Raw genomic sequence first — 20,214 nt, forward strand, 5'->3', positions numbered from 1 at the left:
TGACGGGCTACCCTCTGACATGCCTTACTTACATGATCGTGCAAGACGTCATCGCTCTTCCTACTTTTAACCAACCTGGTGGGCCCATAACCCACAGTTCCACAAGATCGAAACCTGACTCTTCTTTACAACCCGGATTCTAATGTATCTGACTTTGTATGTGATTCACGAGCTAAATGCTATACCAATTATCATCCTGGAATCAAACACCATGTTAATCTCGTTGTTCAAACCCCCATTCCAGCTTTTGTCCAGTCATCGAATGATTGCGTACCCGTTTGAAACTTTGGTACCATCGTATATTGCACTCAATGAATTCACTGAAATAAAACTCGTGGGGTACCTTGTGTATTTCCCATTGAGATCACCCTCAGATGCCCAGCTTTGTGGAGATGCATTCTTCCGGAGTTTTTCCCCTTGGTCGCGTTCGTAGGACGATGGAGATCTCGAAGAAAGGATGACGACTTGATCATGGTAACTTGAAGCAGAGAAATGAAGACATCAATGAAAGGGATCAACCTCTTCGAAAGGGCAGCCAAGACCGAGAAGACTCGTTAGGTTTTTCGCTACCAGCACCTTTCCCCCCTTACTCCACCGCTTTAATCTCGGGACGAGATTTCTTGTAGTGGAGGAGAATTGTGACGCCCGGATGATAAAGGTACAGTAACCCCACCCTAATGTACCGTGTCATCATGTTTTATTAAGCCAATTTGCTACTTGATGAAATCGGAGTCAAATTCAAATTTCAAATAACAAGTCAAAATTTTATTTCTTCAAACTGTCAAATAAAAATGTTTGTTGGGTTGAAAATATTCACTAAGTAATTACCATGTAGGAACTATCATTTAATGGATTTTTAGATTTCCCCTGGAAACAATTAAAGTGAACAAGCATCACTTATTATGCCCGTTAAAATACGAACTTAATTTCAAACATTTCTAAATAACCCAAACTTTTTGGACAACACCTAAAATATCAGGAGGTAATTATGTGAGGAGTTTCAACTTTAACTAAAATCATTTGGTACCTAAACTAAATACAAAACAGTAGATAAATAAGGAAAACAATAAACAAAAGGAGGTGAGAAACATAATACCTAATCTACTGGGCACGTGGCCCATTAGGCAAAATGACCCAGCCCAGCCGAGCCTCTCCTTCCTCCTGTTCATGGGAGGGCGTGGCGCTCATCCACCGGCGCCATAGCCGGCGATGTGCACGCGTCGGCGATCCCTCGGTCGCGTGGATGGATAAGGCCACCCAAACCCCCCTGGAGAACCCTAGCCTCGCCACTTTTCCTCCCGCTCGCTGCCTCCTTCCTCGCGCACTACCGAGCCATCGACGCCATGGTTCTCATCGTCCGCATGCTCCCTGTCGTCCCCGTGGGCTGGGACCTTTCCAGCAGCGCCTTCGCTGTCCGCCGCGTCGACTACGTCACCGGATCGAGGTCGGGAGGCCACCACATCGACCGGATTGACGCCATCTTCTTCCTCGGTCGTCGCCGCTGCTCTTCATCGATCCGTCGCCTCTGCAGCTCCTAAGCCACCAATGGGCCTCCGTGTGCCTCCGCGGTGAGCTCCCGGTCGAAACCCCTCTCCTGTAGGCTTGGTTCGTTGTTTCCTGCTGCTACTACCATCGTCACCGTAGCTCGTTGCCGCCGTTACACTTGCTACCGCCGCGCTCGTCACCGGCCGCAGACACGGCCGAAGCTCCAGCCACGCCCGCTAGGGCCGCTGCTTGTCCGTGCTACGCTCTCACACCCGTGCTCGCCCGTCCGCGCCCTTCCCTGCGCCTGCTCGCCTCCCGCCCACCGTACGCTGCTAGGCCGAACCCCGACGCCGCTCCTCTCGACGCCGGCGCCACTGCAGGCCGCCTCCACACCTGCCATGCAGCCCAGCTCTCGTCGCCCCCCTCCCTCGCTTGCCCGCCGGCGTGCGCCCTCGACCGCGCGTGCCCGCGCCCGTAGCTGCTCGCCCGCGCTTGCGGCCACAACTGCCGTTGTGATTCGTTGCTCTGCTGCCCCTGCTACAGTAACTGGATGTTACTGTAGAGCCGGCTAGCTTCCGTTACTTCTACTCTATTAACCCTCTGGATGGCAACAAAGCTGTGGTCAAACAAAGTTTAACTTAGCTGGGATTAATTTGTATAGGCAGTACACTTGACAAGGCTCAAATGTTTCCATTGGAACAAATCCAAAAGTTACCCGGGTTATTTCCTATGAAAATGACAAATATCTATGTTCTGTTAACTGGAAGAACTGAAAAACAGATTCTGGAATTGACCTCCAATAGCACTTTTCAAACAAATATTTGAGCAAGCAATTGGTCACTAATGTAGATGGACCTGAGGCTGTCATGTAGATCATAGCAGAGTGCCCACATTTGATATAATGCACTAACTCAAAGGATGTATAGAATGCTAGCTATAGCCTCTGCAACTAAGTGATGTTTAAAACTGAGGACTTAGCCAATTTTTAGGGATTCCAATAAATGTTTAAAAACTTCGGAAAATTGTAGAAATTCATCCGTAGCTCGGATGGAAAAACTTTGTACATGAAAGTTGCTCAGAACGACGAGACGAATCCGGCTACACAGCCCGTTCGTTCGCCACACATCCCTAGCATAGCAAACACGCAACTTTCACCCTCCGGTTCACCTGTCCAAAAATGCGAAACACCGGGGATACTTTCCCGGATGTTTCCCCCTTCGCTGGTATCACCTACTACCGCGTTAGGGCACACCTAGCACCGCGTATTATCATGTTATGCTTTATGATGCTTTGATTGCTCTGTTATTTATTGTGTTCCCCCTCCGTTACTTCTTTTCGGTAGACCCCGAGACTGCCGGCGACCCCAGTTGGACTACGGAGTTGGCGACCCCTCCTTCTTGCCAGAGCAACCAGGCAAGCCTCCCCCCCTCTTGATCACCAGATATCGCCTATTCTTCTCTATACTGCTTGCATTAGAGTAGTGTAGCATGTTACTGTTCGGTTACTCCTATTCTGTTGCATAGCCTGTCATTATTGCTACAGTCATTGATACCTTACCCGCAATCCTAAATGCTTAGTATAGGATGCTAGTTTATCACCATTGGCCCTATATTCTTGTCAGTCTGCCTTGCTATACTATTGGGCCGTGCTCACTCGGGAGGTGATCACGGATATATACTATACATATATACATACTACAGATGGTGACTAAAGTCGGGTCCGCTCAAAGAGTACCCGGGAGTGATTCACGGATTGGGGGCTGAAAGGACCTTTGTCCCTACGGCCCTCTGTGTGGATCTATTTGGTGGAGCGACAGGGCAGGTTGAGACCACCTAGGCAAGAGGTGGGCCTGGCCCTGGTCGGCGTCCGCGGTTTGCTTCATAATAACACGCTTAACGAGATCTTGGTATTTGATCTGAGTCTGGCCATTTGGTCTATACGCACTAACCAACTATGTGGGAAAGATATGGGCACTCGACGTCGTGGTATCAGCCGAAGCCTTCTTGACGTCAGCGACGGAGCGGCGCGCGCCGGATTGGACCGCGTAACGTGACTTCCTTTGTAATGGAGGTTGCTAGGTCTGCTTCCGGCCGCCCTCGCAACGTGCAGGTGTGCAATGGGCGATGGGCCCAGACCCCTGCGCGCATAGGATTTAGACCGGCGGGCTGACCTCTCTGTTGTGCCTAGGTGGGGCTGCGACGTGTTGATCTTCCGAGGCCGGGCATGACCCAGGAAAGTGTGTCCGGCCAAATGGGATCGAGCGTGTTGGGTTATGTGGTGCACCCCTGCAGGGAAGTTTATCTATTCGAATAGCCGTGTCCCTCGATAAAAGGACGACCCGGAGTTGTACATTGACCTTATGACAACTAGAACCGGATACTTAATAAAACACACCCAGACAAGTTCCACAGACAACCCGGTGATCGCTTTTCCACAGGGCGACGAGGGGAGGATCGCCGGGTAGGATTATGCTATGTGATGCTACTTGGAGGACTTCAATCTACTCTCTTCTACATGCTGCAAGACGGAGGCTGCCAGAAGCGTAGTCTTCGATATGACTAGCTATCTCCCTCTTATTCTGGCATTCTGCAGTTCAGTCCATTGATATGGCCTCCTTACACATATACCCATGCATATGTAGTGTAGCTCCTTGCTTGCGAGTACTTCGGATGAGTACTCACGGTTGCTTTGCTCCCTCTTTTCCCCCGTTTTCCTCTTCTTCTCGGATGCCGCAACCAGACGTTGGAGCCCAGGAGCCAGACGTCGACGTCGACGACGACTCCTACTACTCTGGAGGTGCCTACTACTACGTGCAGGCCGCTGACGACGACCAGGAGTAGTTAGGAGGATCCCAGGCAGGAGGCCTGCGCCTCTTTCGATTTGTATCCCAATTTGTGCTAGCCATCTTATGGCAACTTGTTTAACTTATGTCTGTACTCAGATATTGTTGCTTCCGCTGACTCGTCTATGATCGAGCACTTGTATTCGAGCCCTCGAGGCCCCTGGCTTGTATTATGATGCTTGTATGACTTATTTATGTTTTTAGAGTTGTGTTGTGATATCTTCCCGTGAGTCCCTGATATTGATCGTACACGTTTGCGTGCATGATTAGTGTACGATTGAATCGGGGGCGTCACAATGGCACCCTCCAACACCTCGGCTGCGTCGACAACATGTGGTCCGCCTACAATAGCGGCGAAGCGTGCGCTTTAGGGCGACGCTATGCCATAACGATGCTGGCCTTCATCATGGGTGCGGCAGTCCGACAGCTTCAAGTGGAGTTGGACGACACGAGAGGGAGAAAGGATTTTGGGAGGGAATGGAAACACCCAAGGAGGAAGACGATGGTCGATGGATAACGTCGCTTGGGGGAAATTTGTGTGGATTAGCACGTTCGGTTCGGGATAAGGTGGTCAAGATTGGAGAGCGGTGATGCGTCAACAGACCCCTGTTGCGCTTGGTAGGCTTGCAACAAGACCCAAGTTGCAAAAGCTAGACTATAGCTAGACTATGGGTAGGGTTGTTGTGGGTCGTCCGATCAAAAGAAGATCCAACAGGTGAGGGGGCGGTCTACGCGCAGCGTGATCTGTCATGCGAGCGTTAGCTTTTCCAATACTTTCGATATCAAGACTAGTAGTGACAACCAACAATTCTGTCTGCTCAATTAATGTATGTATGAAATAGCAAATATGACAAGAACAGAAAAGATCCAGGTGAATAAAAGGATGAGAAGCGAGTAGTGCTAATGTCAGTTTAGCAGTGCATAAGAGAAGAGATAACAGAACTCATGATGGCCCATTGGCGCGCCAAGAGGCAGGCAGTGCTGCCAGAGTCAACGTCTGGCTGCCTGCATGCATCTACTTCCTCCGTTCCATATTACTTGTCGCTGATTTAGTACAAAGTTGTACTAAATTAGCGACGAGTAATATGGAACGGAGGGAGTATAAGCAAGCTACTGGTTGATGTATCACAAAATACTGCTTGCTTGCTGTGGCGTCTTCCTCATGATAGCAAATGCATAAATTTGTATGCTGCGGACAGAGATATTTTGTTGTGTCAAAATCAAGACCAACCTAAGAAACATAGTTGTCTGTTATATTGGTTGACTTCTATCTATTCTCTTCAGTCAGATGCCTACTCCCCGAGGCCAACACTCACTTGTATAGTATAGCATCAGCACAAATGATTAATCTACCAACAGAGAAGACATCCGATGCCGAAACAGGAGAAAGATTGAGTACTAGCCGTCCATCTGGTCACAGGCCAGATGCCTTTTCTCATAATTTAGTGGGTGCAAACTGTAAAAGAGAGTGAGTTATCCGTCTCTGCACGATCATCAAATACTATGGTGAGCCTAGGCATCACACATCTCAATGACCAAACAATGAAAACAACGGCAGGGCTTACATCACTCTAAATATTCCATCCAATTGTCACTATCGTCGAAAAGGATGGATCATGTTCATGTATGTGCAGCACCTACAAACTGTTCACGACGAAAGAAACTCTACACTTTTCACCTCCACGGCTGAGGTTTGGACGAAATATAAGATACACAAAACATGTCAACATCTTGGTTCGGCTGATGCAGCATGAATTACTCTCAGGTTTTCGAGTTGGCAGGGAACGCAAACATAAATCCAACTAGAAGAGCCACCAGGAGCACAAACAAGGCAGCTAGGATGCTGAAACTGTTGCCTTGTGTTCTCCTTGAACCCGTCGCCTGTTCAGGGCACCCATCTTTCAGACTGGGCCCCGCCCGCGCGCGTGACGAAGCTCCAGGCACCACATCCCAAAACGATTCTAGTGTGGCGGTAGATGCTGCGGTTTCTGGTTCTATGACTGAGCTGTCTACTTCTGTTTCCAGTGATATCACTTCCTTGCAGCGCTCCATTGCATCCTGCAGGTGGCGCGCGCACATAAGGATGAGTCGAGTCAAAACTTAGTATCATGTTTTGGGCTTGCATTCAGACTATATAGCTAGGAGAGAATATACGTACCTTTGTTGTCTCTGATTGTTGCAAGTAGTCACAAATATAGGAGCCAGCTAACCATGGAATCAGAATCCTTCTAGGGAATGAGAAGCTATAAGGTTCTCTGTTTGCAAAAAGAAAAGGATGTGATCAGTTGCATAGACGAAAAAATGCATCGCAGACATGCTCTGAAGAAATAAGAAAAGTGACATATTTAATTTTCATTTTATTCAAAACAGAAATATTCCTAGAAGATGAGAAATACCTCAACTCATGAAAATTAACTTGGGTAACCTTCTGAGATGGTGAATTCTCCATATCATTAGTTGTAGAGTCATCATCTGCCTCATCAAGGATGATATCTAATCTGCTTCGTAGGCTCGCAATGATGTCCCCCTTAATATGCATTAGGATAGGTAGAAAGGCAACATAAAATACTATTAGTTTGCTAACCATTAAAATATGTTTGCCCAAATTTAACAACTAAGTTAAAATGACTGCAATTTTAAAAAATGACTAAAAATAAACCATTCAGGACAGATTTATCATGTTTAACTCTTTAGAGAGTAAATTCAACTATAATAAGGGGCAATAATACTACAGTGCCAACTTGCAAATAAATTCAGTACGAATGAAAAGCACCATCACTAGAAAATCAAAACAAAAATCTAAAATCTATAGGTCTACATTACAGACACCAGATAGTCATGCTATATATAGTTAAACAAAGGGTTCCTTTAGAGATACTTCAGTAAACTCATGGACAATCAGATTCTTAACAGAAATGCCAACCAAAATTCCTGTTCACATTTTCAACATCACAAGTTCTCTTTTCTTTAATTGATATTTGGTACACCCTCCGTTCCACAATGTAGTGCGCCCGCGTTTCCCGAGATCGAAGTTTGACCATAAATTTAACCAACAAGACCGACTGCGGCGGGAGCAAAAATTATACCACTAAATTCGTATTTTCGATATGAATTCAGTGGTATAATTTTCGTTCCCACCGCAGTCGGTCTCGTTGGTTAAATTTATGGTCAAACTCAGATCTCGGGAAGCGCGGGCACACTACATTGTGGAATGGAGGGAGTATAAAATTTGGTGGTAAGGCTCCAAGCTCGTGGCTTGCACAGTTGTATGTAAAGCTGTTATAACAAAATGGCGACTACATAGGTAACAAGGAAAACAATACAAGGCACAGAGATAAGCCAATAAAAGTGGAAATTTTATCTCATCAATACCTTCAGATCAGATATAGCTTCTGAAATAGATTCTTTTGGGCCTAAGTAAGCCAACGCACTGACAGATCCAGCAAAGAGAAGCAGCCCAGCAACACCCTCTAAACTGCATTCTTTAGTGTAAGCACTAACTATTAGGCTCACATAGTTATATCAAGAGAAATCAACCATACAATACAACAGAAACAGCGTTAGCTGAGCACCTCCGGCAGGCAAATTGTTCTTGAATGGTACAAGCAAATCGACTTCGTGTGGGCCGTCTGAAGTGATGGTCATATCATCCGAAAACTAGTTGAAAATATGAAGAGTAATAAGTGGGTGTTAAACACAAACAAGATTAGACATTACACCATTAAATAGCTTGGAATTCATTGTGCTTCTTCAACTGAAACAAAGGTTAAGCGGTTTTAATTTACCAGATCTCCATCAATTAAGGCTTTGGCATTCTGCACTTCCTTCGTGAGATGACTGATTGCCTTTGAAATAACTTTCTTAAAAGGCTCAGCTTGAACAACTGTCAATCTATGGAAGTACATGATGTAAGTAATCAGTCCAGAATGCGGAACATGACATTCATGGATTTGCTACAGCCTACAGCACATGCGACTATGACTGATAACTGGTAAGCACAGTTGGTCGTTTCTGTATTTTATAATTTTAATAATAAAAAGGGGCAGCCTGGTGCACGTAGCTCCTGCTTGCGCAGGGTTCGGGGAAGGCTCGTTTCTGTATTTTAATATATTTAATAAAAATCTAGTTAACTTAAAATGACACCCCTTCTGACTTTGAGACATAAATGACACAAGGATTGCTTAGCTACTAGTATCAGGCAGCATTGCAAGTACCTCGTCTCAAAATTGTATGTGCATCTGAAAGTTTGAAGCGAAGCTAATAATTTGCTATATTTGAAGTCACACGGCCTTAGACTTCCTGATGCCATCTCACATATGCGACAGGCCCACCTGCAACACATCAAAAGTTTGTTATGACCTATGAGTGTATTAACAGTATCTGAGCGCGACAGATTTCCAAGGGCAATACCATTTATTGACATACAGAAATTAGGTCAATCAATGTTAAACAAGCAAGAAAAAACAAATAAGAGTTGTCGAAATCCAAGCTCAGCAGGTCCAGCATGATCAATGTGCTAAGAAGATTATGATACATTGATTTATTGGGGGAGGGGGAAGGAAACCATAGTACTAGAGAAAAATCAATACGCACCTTCTTGGGCTGTAAGAGAGATGAAGGAGCAGCCTCTCATCGAAGTCACTGCCGTACCAGGGAACTGACTGAGAAACCACTCTGATAACCTGGGAAATAACATCAGTTGATAATCTGTACAATGAAAATGTCCTAGTAGGGTAGTACAGAGAAAAAAAAATCAACAAGTCACCACTAAAAGATCATACAACAATGCCAAAAGATCCTAAAACAAATGCCAGCAGAATGTGCCCCCACCCCAGAATTCAACAAATAAATCAAAAAAGAAGTTAGTAGTCAGTGTTCTAAATAATAAGGTCATTATGGCATTGTGAAAGGCAGTTTACAAGGTAAAAAAGTAGCCTGCCCGTTTGTTCAAGTTGATATTATGCCAAAATTATTTAAGCAAGGACCACAAAACCTAGCCGGTAGGTACAGAAAGATAACAGGCATAGGTCGGTACATCAGGTTGGTTAATGGCCGAGCTTTATTTGAAAGATAAAAGTGATGAGGCCAACATGAGGGTATCTATTTTAGTAAACAAGCGTTGATCACTTTCTAGCATTGTTTTCTATTTTTGTTCTCATCACAAAGTATATAGCATGGAATGGAACATCTAATACGTAGTATTCACCAAGCCTAACTTGGTAAAATTCTCTCCATTCTACGGTGCTATGGAAAAAAACTGGAACTTGAGTTCCATTATATCTTCTTGGAAACTTGTTTTGTTAACATATAAATATGTGTACATACATTTATATATGGAACCCGTATGACAACCGTCGAAATATTGCTTCTCCCTCACTCCCCGAGGCGCTCCCGCGGGGGCCCCTGGGAGGAACCTAGCGCCGCCTCCCAACTCCCTTCGCCTCAGCCCCCTCCCTCGCCGCCGTGATATACATACCCTCAATATACAAGGCGTTGGCGGCGGCGGGGCGGTTCCTCCCGCACACAGCTGGGGGCTTCGCGGGGCGCCTCCCATTTGCCTGGTGGCGTCGGGCGTCGGGCCTGCCCTGCTCCACCCCTCCCCTCCTCCCGACGCCTTGTGGTCGCCAGCGCCGCCTCATCCCCTCCCTCCGGCGTGGCTCGGGCCTCCGGTGCCCTGGGGCGGACTGGACTGGCGGCGGATCTTGCCCCCCTGCGCTGTTCTGGCTGGTGGTAGGTGGCGTGGGTTGCGGATGTGGCGCAGATCCGGTGGATGGGGGTAGGTGGCGGGGGTTGCGGATCTGGCGCAGATCCGGTGGATGGGGTGGGTAGGCGTTGGTTGGGGTCGCCGGCGGCCCTTTTGAGGTGGAGGTGTTGCGGCTGGTGTCTCCGTTGCTCCGGTGCGGGGTGGCGGGGCTCCAGGCGGATTTGACCAGGGTGTGGAGACGCTGGTGCTGTGGTGGTGGCAGATCGACTGCGGCGGCAGCTGGCTTCTTCCGGCGTCGGCCGTTTGTAGGCGGTCTGTGTCGGCCTTCGACCCCTTCCCTCGTTGTCCGGGCACTACCTTCGTCGTTGGGTCGGTTATTTCCCAGTTATGGTCAATCGCTCGTCTCGCGCCCGGTGATGCAAGATGGAGCTCGTCTCGCGCCCGACAGCAGGACTGACCTCGTCTCGCGCCCGGCAGCAGGACCGAGCTTGTCTCGCGCCCGGCAACAAGACCGAGCTCGTCTCGCGCCCCGGTACGGCAAGACGGGTTGATGGAGGCTAGTTTTGGCCGGCTTATTTGGTCCCGGCACTGGGGGACGCCCAGGGATGCGGTGTCCGCTCGTATCTTGGGGATAGCGTCTAGGCTCGGGCGAGGTGGTGTCAAGGTTTTGGTTGCCGGGGCGGCGGCCCTGGTGGTGGTACCGCGGTGCTCTTGGGCAGAGTCCGCGGCTTGGTGCTGCCCGGTGGCCATGGCCGTGTGGGCGGCGTGGTCACCGGGGTGTGGCGTTCGGTGGCGGTGAGTGTTGGCCAGGGTGAAAACCTGATCTATCTTCGGACGGACCAACGGCGCGAACATCGTTCCCTTCCTGAAGGCGTCGTCACGGCTCTCATTGCCTGTTGTGTTGCTCCAGGGGAAACTCTGACCCTCGGGTCGGGCGGTGGCGGCGCTCTGGTGTCATAAGTCATAACCTTCCTGAAGGCGCCGCCTTGGAGCCCTCAGTTCGTCATATGTGGCCTCATCCCTTCATGGTGGCGTGTTCACGATGGAGGACCCCGGTGTCTCTTGTAGTGCTAGGGGTGGTGTTGCTGCGCTCGGCGCCTATGTATCTTGTCTTGGGTGTGTGTGTTGTGGTGGCGTGCGTTTGTACCTGGATGTGGATGATCATTGCTTTATATATAAAGCGGGTGAAAGCCTTTTTCGGTACATACCCTCAATTCCAAATAGCAAACCCATGTACGAGCTAGTTTGCAACACTAGTGCCACTATTCAGGACATTGTTGGCACCTGTGATGAAACATCAGGCGAAATGTTGGTACCTGTGATAAAACAGCAGAAGGAGTAGCTTTGAAGGAGCCTTCAGAAGACCATATATAGATACCTATGACACTCATTCCTCCAAGGAGCATCCTTGAGACCTGCAGACCGTAAGAAGATTCACCAGTATTACCAAATATGTAGTTATTCCGAGTCGACATGACCAAATAAAGTTGTGCTACCGTAGTATGATCTCGAGCAAAGATATGGCCGAATTTTCAATGTAGTTGCGCAAGCAACTCGAACTGGACAGAAATTGTTGGGACTGCCACACTACAGTCTGAAACTTACAGGAGAGTACTAAAGATAAAATGTCACCTAAGAAACCAAAGATATCACTTGCAAATTTTGATGGATTCTATTGTTTTCCTACAGCTGCAGCTATTAGTAACGTCAGAGGTTTGTAGACGGTAACAAGTCAGGGCTGGACACTGCACCTGTCGGGCGTGCTCGGCGACCCAGTCGACATCGAACTGGAGAGTCGGCGGCGCGTCGTTAGAAGCCCCGGCGCCACCTTTCCCGCCCTTGGACTTGGCCTTGCCAGCAGAGGGGGCAGCGGCCCGGAGGGAGCAAGCGGGCTCGCCGGCATCGGTGGGCGGCGTGGGGAGCAGGGAGTAGACGAGGGCGCGGTCGGAGGAGGCGCTGAGCTTCCCGACCACCAGCCCCACCTGCACGCGGAAGAACCGATGAAACCAAACCAAACCACACGCCCACGGCACGGCGACGGCGGCCTCAGATGCGACAGGAAGAGCACGAGGAGGAAGGGAAGTGACCTGCGATCGAAGGACGCCGGAGGAGGCGACGCCGTCCTCGAAGGCCTTGACGCGCGCCTCGTCGGCGACGACCGCCTTCACCATCGCTTCGCGGCGGAGGGCGATCTGGTCTGGACTGGAGGAGCGGCGGACGGCGAGGAGTCGTCGTCACGACTTCACGTGACGCAACATGCGGCCCCACCGCTTTTCCACCTCATTCACGTAAACCGAGATGGCCCCGCTTTCCGCCAAGAGGTCACGTAAACAGTGGAGTCCGCTTTCGAGTTGCGATATCACTGGCAGTGGCACTGTGGTAGGCAGCCGCAGTGAGGCGGAAGCTAGCAAGCGGCAGCAGCACTTTCCCCCCTCGCTCCTTTCACCTGTGACCCGAGGAGGAAGGAGGAGGCGGCGAGCCGGCGACCTGCTCCAATTCAGAGGAGCTGAGCTGTGGCAAGGGCATAATGCGGGGGCCCCTCGGCCGCGACGCCTCCGCCGCCGGCGCCGGGGGAGGAAAAGGAGAAGACGACGCCGCAGCCGGCATCATTCGCCACGACCGCAAGTGCCGGGACCTGCCGTTCCTCGCCCTCTTCGCCGCCTTCTGGGTCGCCATGATTGTCAACTCCAGCTTCGGGTTCAACCAGGGCAGCCCGCTCAGGTCGCTCCATTCCCCTTCCTTTTTCTCTTGCATTTACTATTTTTCTGCCGCTGTCGGTGCCGACTAGCTGCGATTAATTTTGCCCTTTTTGGGTGGATTCCGTCGGTGAAGGTCTGTCACATTTGCCAAATTCTCTCATATTTAGGTTAGATCTTCCAAGGATGGGTACAGCCTAGGGGCTAAAACTTGTCTCCTGCTCTTCCACTTTTTGCTCCTTAGTCACTTTTGATGTTTACTACCTCCAACTAACAGTAGAAATAGCTTGTGGAAAATGCAAGTGAGGTGCTTGTTGCCTAGTGTGGAGCTTTCCTCCACTGGATGCAATGAACCCCTAGTCTCCCTAACTGTAGGATTTGTGGGTTTTGCCAAATAAGGTGAATCCTTGCTTACATTTTCTCCTCCAATTGTAGACACTCATCAAGTAAATGCTGAGCTTTTGGTTGTTCCGTGGTCAATCAGTGGTGCTTAAAATGGTCTGTTGCCTACATTGCCCTCCTTCACAATTTATTTATCTTTGCAACCCATGTAAGGAGATGCAGAGATTTGTTGCTGTAGTTGGGTGCTCCTACGAACATGAGGTCCCCACAAAGGAAGGGGTGATTTTACAGGGTGGAAGTTGAATAGAACGTCGTTTGTTACAAACATTTCGTGCGCAGCTGTTCATTATTTTTGGAATTTATAGTGGTCTTTGTTGGTGAAGACATCTATATTTGTTTTTTCTCTGCTCTGATCATGCAGGCTGACTTATGGACTGGACTACAAAGGGAACATATGTGGCAGCAAACACGGTGATCCAGATTTGAGTGAGCTGGATGTTCGTTACTGGGTGAACCCCAACCAGGTGTATCAAAGTGGGCTCAAAAATAGCACAAGTGATCTAGCTGATGCTAAGTCCATCTGCCTGATGGAATGCCCCTATCCTGCGGAAGATGGCCTGAACTTTGTTTGTGATTATCCGGAAGGCGACATACGGCTCTCTGTCGATGATTGGATCGACAGGGACTATGATTACTTTGAGTATCTCACGCCAGATATGAGAAACAGTTCTCTTCAGTTGCAGGGTCCATGTTACCCCATCATATTTCCAAGTATAAATGGTAAGTCTCACATGAATAATTGAACATCAAATCCTCTGATACTCAGCAAGATCCTGCCAATTTGTGAGAACGTAAAGTGTATATGTGCTAATTTGTTCTCTTTCTGTCACTGCAGTCTACTGGAGCTGCCAGTTTATTGCAAGGCCATCCAATGTTTCTCTGAAGCATTGGCAGCAGATGGGTGGTGTCAGCATTGATGAAAACATGCTAATAGACAAGACAATTCACAATACCATCAACTATAAATCTTCTGTCTTAAAGGTCTGTCTTGGTACTACTTGCACTATCGGTCCATTTATCTGTTTCACAAAAAATATTTTTTTCCTGAGTTCCTATCCAACGTGTCTGTCCATATATAGTTAAAGCATACTTCTCTTCTATGGTGAACATTATTTCACTGCAAGTTACACAACATTAAATGTTCTTTCAATAAGGAAACACTAGCAGACACGTTGTGATTGGTATTACTTGGTTACATTAGATTCAATTTGACAACTATGCTCCTGCAAAAATATATATTTTAGAGCTATGTACATGCTTTGCTTGTGTATATGTAGATTCTTGGAACTAATACATATTTTTTCTTATTTTGCAGAGATATGTTGCAGATATTGGGAAGTCCTGGCCTGTATTAATTGTTTGTGGGGGGTTACTCCCCCTTTTCCTATCTTTGATCTGGTTAGCGATGATCCGCTATTTTGTTGCTGGGATGCCATGGGTAACAGTGATCCTCTTCAATGCCCTTGTAATATCAGTCACAATGTTCTTCTATATAAAAGGTAGGATGCTCTACCTGACTTCTAAACAATAAGTACTAGTACTATACTATTATAGGTGGCAAAGTGGCATCATGTTATTTTTATCAGGACACACCATCTTATATGCAATCTCATATGTTTGGATTATTTTATGTACTCAGCTGGCTGGATTGGCAATGATCCCTTAACTGTTGTAATCGGTCCAAGTGATCCATATGTCAGCATAGGTGGACGGGTATGCTTGTACCTCCTGTTGTTATTATTTTTAACACTATCTTGCTAAGCTTCTCGTTATCTCATGATTCATCTCTTCACCAGGAAATAAACCACCTTCATGCTGCTGCTGTATTGATGACAGTGGTAATGATCATTGCTTTCCTGACTTCAATAGCTATTGTTCGGCGTATACTGATAGCGACATCCACAACCGTCCTAAAGGTGCGTATGGTGCTGAATCCACTAGCTTCACATGCACACCGTTTCCTGCAATAAGCTGTGCGGGATTACAGCTCACATTTTGCAAAAGCATGGGTGCTAGCTTATGTGTGTTGTCTATTTCTTGCTTGTATTTTCTGAGCGCTCATCAGGATGAACTGTATGTAGGTGGCTGCAAAGGTCATTGGTGAAGTCCATGCACTCATTATCTTTCCGGTCGTACCATACTTCGCCCTTGCTATCATCTATATGTTCTGGTTTGCCGCGACACTGTATCTTTTCAGCTCTGGTCAAGTTCTGCAAAATGATTGCAATGCAGAGTGCTGCTCATTTGATCTCAAGCTGGGAAAAGTAAATTGCGACAGCTGTTGTGGGTACAGTGTCCATTACACCCCTCATATTGGCATTGCAATTCTTTTCCACCTGTTTGGCTGTTACTGGGCAACGCAATTTTTCATCGCATGCTCTTCGACCGTGATTGCTGGATCAGTTGCTTCATACTACTGGGCGCGTGGTGAAATATCGGTAAGCACCACACACTAACCTTAGACTGGCAAATAACTCTTGTTTTAACATTAGAAGGTACTGTTTTCCTTACGGCTGACTGTGCGGCACAATGTTGTTATGCAGCATGACATACCATTTCATACCGTGGTCTCCTCCCTGAAGCGTTTGCTGCGCTACAGCCTTGGATCTGTGGCTCTAGGTTCACTGGTCGTATCGAGCGTAGAATGGGTGCGGTGTATACTTAAAGCGCTCCGCCGTAGGCTGAAGGGGGTTGATTCAACCGGTGAAAGCCGCCTCGGGAAGACAGTGTCATCTTCATCTCACTGCTGCTTGGGCTGCATAGACTGGACCATCAAGTCAGTGAACCGGAATGCCTATATCGTGGTAAGTACCAACAGTCCTCCTAGCTACTCATTTGTTACAACTGTCTTGTGTGGCTGTGAAAAGAATTGCGCCGATCCGAATTGGTTCCTTAACACTGTGAACTGTTGGTGCAGATTGCGGTTACGGGGAAAGGATTCTGCAAAGCCTCCGAACTCGCGACGGGGCTGATAATGAACAACATACTGCGCATCGGAAAGGTGAATGTCATCGGAGACGTGATCCTCTACCTGGGAAAGCTGTGCGTGAGCCTGTCCAGCGTGCTGTTCGCGTTCCTCATGCTGGACACCCACAAGTACAGGTCTGCTCACAACAAGATATCGTCTCCGCTGTTCCCCGTGCTGGTAAGCAAGTGATATCCTCTAAAAATACGGCGACACTCACCTATCTGTCCTAGATGCATGCATAACTGAACTTAACTTAGCTCCGGCATGACATATGTGTACATTTTGGTTGCCAGCTGTGCTGGGCGCTCGGGTACGTGGTGGCACAGCTCTTCTTCGGGGTGGTGGAGGCGTCGGTGGAGACGATAATCCTGTCCTTCTGCCAGGACGCTGAGGAGCACGACGGGGAGGCGCAGTACGCTCCCCCGCTGCTCATGGAGACGCTGGGCGACACGAGCCAGCTGCAGAGGCTCACGCAGGGCCCTTGATGGATCAAACCTTTGGGCATTGATCGACTTTGGTAGTGTAGGGTTACCAGAGGCAGCTGGTTGGGTGAATGGCTTTGACCATAATAATACTACGTGTTATACTATTAATTAACTTTGTTGTTAGGTGGAAATGGAATGCAGGCATGCCTGGCTACGGACCGTGGAAAAGACCTCTGCTACTAGTGTCGATGAAATTTCCTTTGTGATGGGGATGGCAATCGGGTACCGGATGGATGGTGGATGTTGCTCCATGTCTGACCGTTCAACCTATATCCATTCTAGGTATAGGTAGTACTGGTACTGGCTCTCGTTGTTATAATGGAGGTCTAGCAATGATGAAAGGCGATCATCATGGTGATGTGAGCACTGGTGTAAAGCAATGGAATGGATCCTCGCAAAAAATAAATGGAATGGGATTGGAAACCAAATAGGTGGTACAAGTACTAAGAAAACGTATTTCCTGCTCCTGTCGCGTGGCTGCTATGTGAATAATCCTAAGAAAACGTGCCGGTAGTCAACAGAGACTCACAATAAAATATTGTGAGATTACCCGAAGTAATAATTTAACTCTTTCAAACCCAACGGGTCTGGTGGGTTTAGATGGATGAGAATGGATGAGGGAGATTGGAGTGGAGACGAGAATGAAAATGAACTCACAGCCACCACCACCAACTCCAATTTATTTAATTTATAAAGCAGTAGACGGTCGTCTAATGATTCACATGAAGTCTACTCTACACTAGAAATTATCTACATGTGTGTGCAGGTCAACTGATTATATGTCGGCCATCTGAAATGGGAATTGCCAGCTTGTCAACGTCGCGCGCTACCATTTAATCTAGTGCACACAAAGCAAAATATGCCATAGCAGGCTGCTGATTGCTGCCTCCGTTCATACACAACGCCTCCTAAAAGGTCTCCGAGTCCTAGCTAGGCATCATTTCCTGTCACTCTCCGCCTCGGCCGTAGTGGAAGAGAGCTTCATATTAGAGTATTACATTCGACTTTTCCTGATGTGGCAATTCAACCAGCTTCTTCTTCTTCTTCTTCTCCATGTCTGATCACTCGCCATCACCGGCTTCTTCTTCTCCATACAGGAGTTAGTCTGATCCTGAGCTAGAAAGGAACTCTCTCTGGTGTTGTGTATTATACATGGTCGAGTCGCCATGCCTTGTTGCTCTTGCTGCTTCGGCGTTTCCAACAAGAAAGAGAAACACGCCTCCGATCTCTACTCCCGTTCCATGAGCAGTAAGCAACAGTTTTCCATTCCACGCCTTACTTGCCATTCATCGAATTGACTAACCTTTGGCTTCAGGACTGTCATCTGAGAAGAAGATCAAGCTCTTCTCCTACGCGGAGCTGCGGTCGGCGACCAACAACTTCCACCGGAGCAACCACATCGGGCGAGGCGGCTTCGGCGCCGTCTACAAGGGTGCGCTGCGGGACGGCGGCGGCGACGTGGCGGTCAAGGTGCTGTCCGCGCACTCCCGGCAGGGCACCAGGGAGTTCCTCACCGAGATCGACGTCATCGCCAACGTGGACCACCCCAACCTGGTGTCCCTGCTGGGCTGCTGCGTGGAGGGCCGCCACCGCATCCTCGTCTACGAGCTCCTCCGCAACGGCAGCCTCCACGGCGCCCTCCTCGCCTCCGCCAGCGACCCCTCCAGGCTCACCTGGGCGATCAGGCGCGGCGTGTGCGTCGGCGTCGCCAGGGGCCTGGCGTTCCTGCACGAGGAGATGGGGTCCGGCCCCATCGTGCACAGGGACATTAAGGCCAGCAACGTCCTCCTCGACGCCGGCTACGGCGCCAAGATCGGCGACTTCGGCCTCGCCAAGCTCTTCCCGGACGCCGCCACGCACGTCAGCACCCGCGTCGCGGGGACCGCGGGGTACCTCGCCCCGGAGTACGCGCTGTACGGCCATCTCACCAAGAAGGCCGACGTCTACAGCTTCGGGGTGCTGCTGCTGGAGACCGTCACCGGCAAGAGCAGCTCCAGGAGCCTCCATTTATCCGACGAGGGGGACAAGGTGCTGGTGGAGAGGGTGTGGGAGCTCTACCAGGCAGCCAACCTCAGGGACATGATCGACCCGGCGATGGAAGACGGGTGCAGCGAGGAAGAGGCTGTGAAGTACATGAAGGTGGCGCTGCTGTGCACTCAGGCGACGCCGCTGCGGCGGCCGTCGATGCCGCGGGTGCTGGAGATGCTGGAGAGGGAGGATGTCCGGTTGAGGGAGAAAGAGCTCACGGCGCCGGGCTACGTCCTCAGGGACAACAAGGACAGCCACTCCACATCCATGGTCGTTGCTTCGCACACCTTGACGGAGTTAGCGCCAAGGTAAAAAAGGTTCGACCGTTCTGAGTAACTAGCTAGCTAGTAGTAATAGGATTGAACTGACAAGCAGAGACATCAACCACACACTGAGAGGGTCTAGCAGTCCTTGCCATGAATGATACCATCATTGTTTTTTCTTCGATAAGAGCCAAAAATGCATTTGGCCTTTGCGTCGATGTATGCATGCAACCATTTTTAGTATTGTTCCATAATTTTGTAAGGCAGCCCTTTGATTGAGTAATCCTATTAGGGAGCAACCTGCGCATTGCTTTTTCATTAGAAAAGGGGGAATTGCTTCTATAAAGGATGTTGGAATACCCGCCTTCCTAGGCTCTCCATGGGCGAAAAATGAATGATCGGTAAAAGTAATTCTCCGCGGAGGGATTACTTCTATTAAGAGTCTAGCAGTCCTTCCCATGAACGATACCACCATTGTTTTTTTCTTCGAAGGGCAACAAATGCCTCTGGCCTTTGCATTGATGTATGGCATGCAACCATTTTAATTGCAATTGTTTTAATCTTTATAAGCAAATGAAACTAAAAGAAACTTGAAGGGAATCGACCACAACCCATTATATCCGTGAAGTATACTTTTACCGGTAAAGAAGTGTGTACCGATAAGAAAACTGTCGTTGCTGAATGCTTGAAGATCGGCGCATGGGCCACATGTTTCTCCTCATTCTTTTCCTGTACGAAACGAATATCAAACCAAATACGGCGGAGGTCCCACCCACGTCACTGTCCTTCACATGCTCACATGCAGTAATGTACCAGACCCAATCTCTCTCTTTTCTCATACAAGAACCCTAAGGGGAACGAATATCAACTGTGTTTCTCGGCTCCTATAAAAGTATGCCGAGGGGATCCTCCCCCTCTGGACTCCTTTTCCTTTTTCTTTTCACATGCAAAAAAAGAACATTTTATTTCACTTGGCTAATTTAAACCATCCATATTTTTTAAATCATATGTTTGTTTTGAAACTTCTTATATATTTGAACTCCTCGTGCCAAAGCCTTTTGAATAAGATCAATCTTGGATATTTTTCGAACATGTTTAAATTGCATGTGCTGCTGATGGAGACCGTCACCGGCAAGAGCAGCTCCAAAGAGCCTCCATTTATCCGACGAGGGGGACAAGTGTTGGGAAACATAGCATGCAATTTAAAAAAAATTCCTGCGCTCGCGCAAGATCTATCTAGGAGATGCATAGCAACGAGAGGAGGAGAGTGTGTCCACGTACCATCATAGACCCAAAGCGGAAGCGTTTGTTAACACGGTTGATGTAGTCGAACTTCTTCTC

The 20,214-nt window shown here is 48.5% G+C and overlaps 3 protein-coding genes across 4 annotated transcripts; 2 read left to right on the forward strand and 1 right to left on the reverse strand.

Moving 5' to 3' along the window:
• Nucleotides 1–5,821: 5,821 nt before the first annotated feature.
• On the reverse strand, nt 5,822–12,357 carry LOC123160397 (protein odr-4 homolog). The gene is made up of 11 exons (XM_044578217.1): nt 12,119–12,357; nt 11,783–12,013; nt 11,348–11,446; nt 8,921–9,009; nt 8,542–8,658; nt 8,113–8,218; nt 7,900–7,984; nt 7,700–7,809; nt 6,724–6,854; nt 6,486–6,582; nt 5,822–6,385 (listed from the first exon to the last, which is right to left on the reverse strand). The coding sequence occupies exons 1-11, from the start codon at nt 12,200–12,202 to the stop codon at nt 6,089–6,091; spliced, it is 1,446 nt and encodes a 481-aa protein (XP_044434152.1). The 5' UTR covers nt 12,203–12,357; the 3' UTR covers nt 5,822–6,088.
• A 19-nt stretch (nt 12,358–12,376) lies between these two features.
• On the forward strand, nt 12,377–17,010 carry LOC123160396 (choline transporter protein 1). Its single transcript, XM_044578216.1, has 10 exons — nt 12,377–12,752; nt 13,491–13,849; nt 13,965–14,110; nt 14,445–14,628; nt 14,769–14,842; nt 14,926–15,045; nt 15,211–15,567; nt 15,673–15,933; nt 16,047–16,274; nt 16,391–17,010. The coding sequence occupies exons 1-10, from the start codon at nt 12,559–12,561 to the stop codon at nt 16,580–16,582; spliced, it is 2,115 nt and encodes a 704-aa protein (XP_044434151.1). The 5' UTR covers nt 12,377–12,558; the 3' UTR covers nt 16,583–17,010.
• A 166-nt stretch (nt 17,011–17,176) lies between these two features.
• Nucleotides 17,177–19,054, forward strand: LOC123160398 (putative serine/threonine-protein kinase). 2 transcript variants are annotated; one of them, XM_044578219.1, is made up of 3 exons: nt 17,177–17,573; nt 17,680–17,830; nt 17,898–19,054. In XM_044578219.1, exons 2-3 carry the CDS (start codon nt 17,749–17,751, stop codon nt 18,920–18,922), a joined length of 1,107 nt encoding a protein of 368 aa, XP_044434154.1. In that variant the 5' UTR covers nt 17,177–17,573; nt 17,680–17,748; the 3' UTR covers nt 18,923–19,054. The 2 variants fall into 2 exon arrangements, with proteins under 2 accessions (XP_044434154.1, XP_044434153.1); XM_044578218.1 differs by having other exon boundaries at nt 17,179–17,830.
• Nucleotides 19,055–20,214: the final 1,160 nt, after the last annotated feature.

Source organism: Triticum aestivum, chromosome 7B (genome assembly GCF_018294505.1).
Source record: "Triticum aestivum cultivar Chinese Spring chromosome 7B, IWGSC CS RefSeq v2.1, whole genome shotgun sequence".
Taxonomy (NCBI): domain Eukaryota; kingdom Viridiplantae; phylum Streptophyta; class Magnoliopsida; order Poales; family Poaceae; genus Triticum; species Triticum aestivum.

Bases quoted from the DNA above. Each gene is read 5' to 3' on its own strand.
- LOC123160397 (XM_044578217.1), bottom strand. From the start codon at position 12,202: ATGGTGAAGGCGGTCGTCGCCGACGAGGCGCGCGTCAAGGCCTTCGAG. The intron at 9,010-11,347 runs GTACCAACATTT...GTTATTTCCCAG, and splicing joins CTTCTGCTGTTTTATCACAG to GTTATCAGAGTGGTTTCTCA. The intron at 8,659-8,920 runs GTGCGTATTGAT...GATGTGTTGCAG, and splicing joins CTCTCTTACAGCCCAAGAAG to GTGGGCCTGTCGCATATGTG.
- LOC123160396 (XM_044578216.1), top strand. From the start codon at position 12,559: ATGCGGGGGCCCCTCGGCCGCGACGCCTCCGCCGCCGGCGCCGGGGGA. The intron at 13,850-13,964 runs GTAAGTCTCACA...CTGTCACTGCAG, and splicing joins CATATTTCCAAGTATAAATG to TCTACTGGAGCTGCCAGTTT. The intron at 15,046-15,210 runs GTGCGTATGGTG...AACTGTATGTAG, and splicing joins CATCCACAACCGTCCTAAAG to GTGGCTGCAAAGGTCATTGG.
- LOC123160398 (XM_044578219.1), top strand. From the start codon at position 17,749: ATGCCTTGTTGCTCTTGCTGCTTCGGCGTTTCCAACAAGAAAGAGAAA. The intron at 17,831-17,897 runs GTAAGCAACAGT...CTTTGGCTTCAG, and splicing joins CTACTCCCGTTCCATGAGCA to GACTGTCATCTGAGAAGAAG.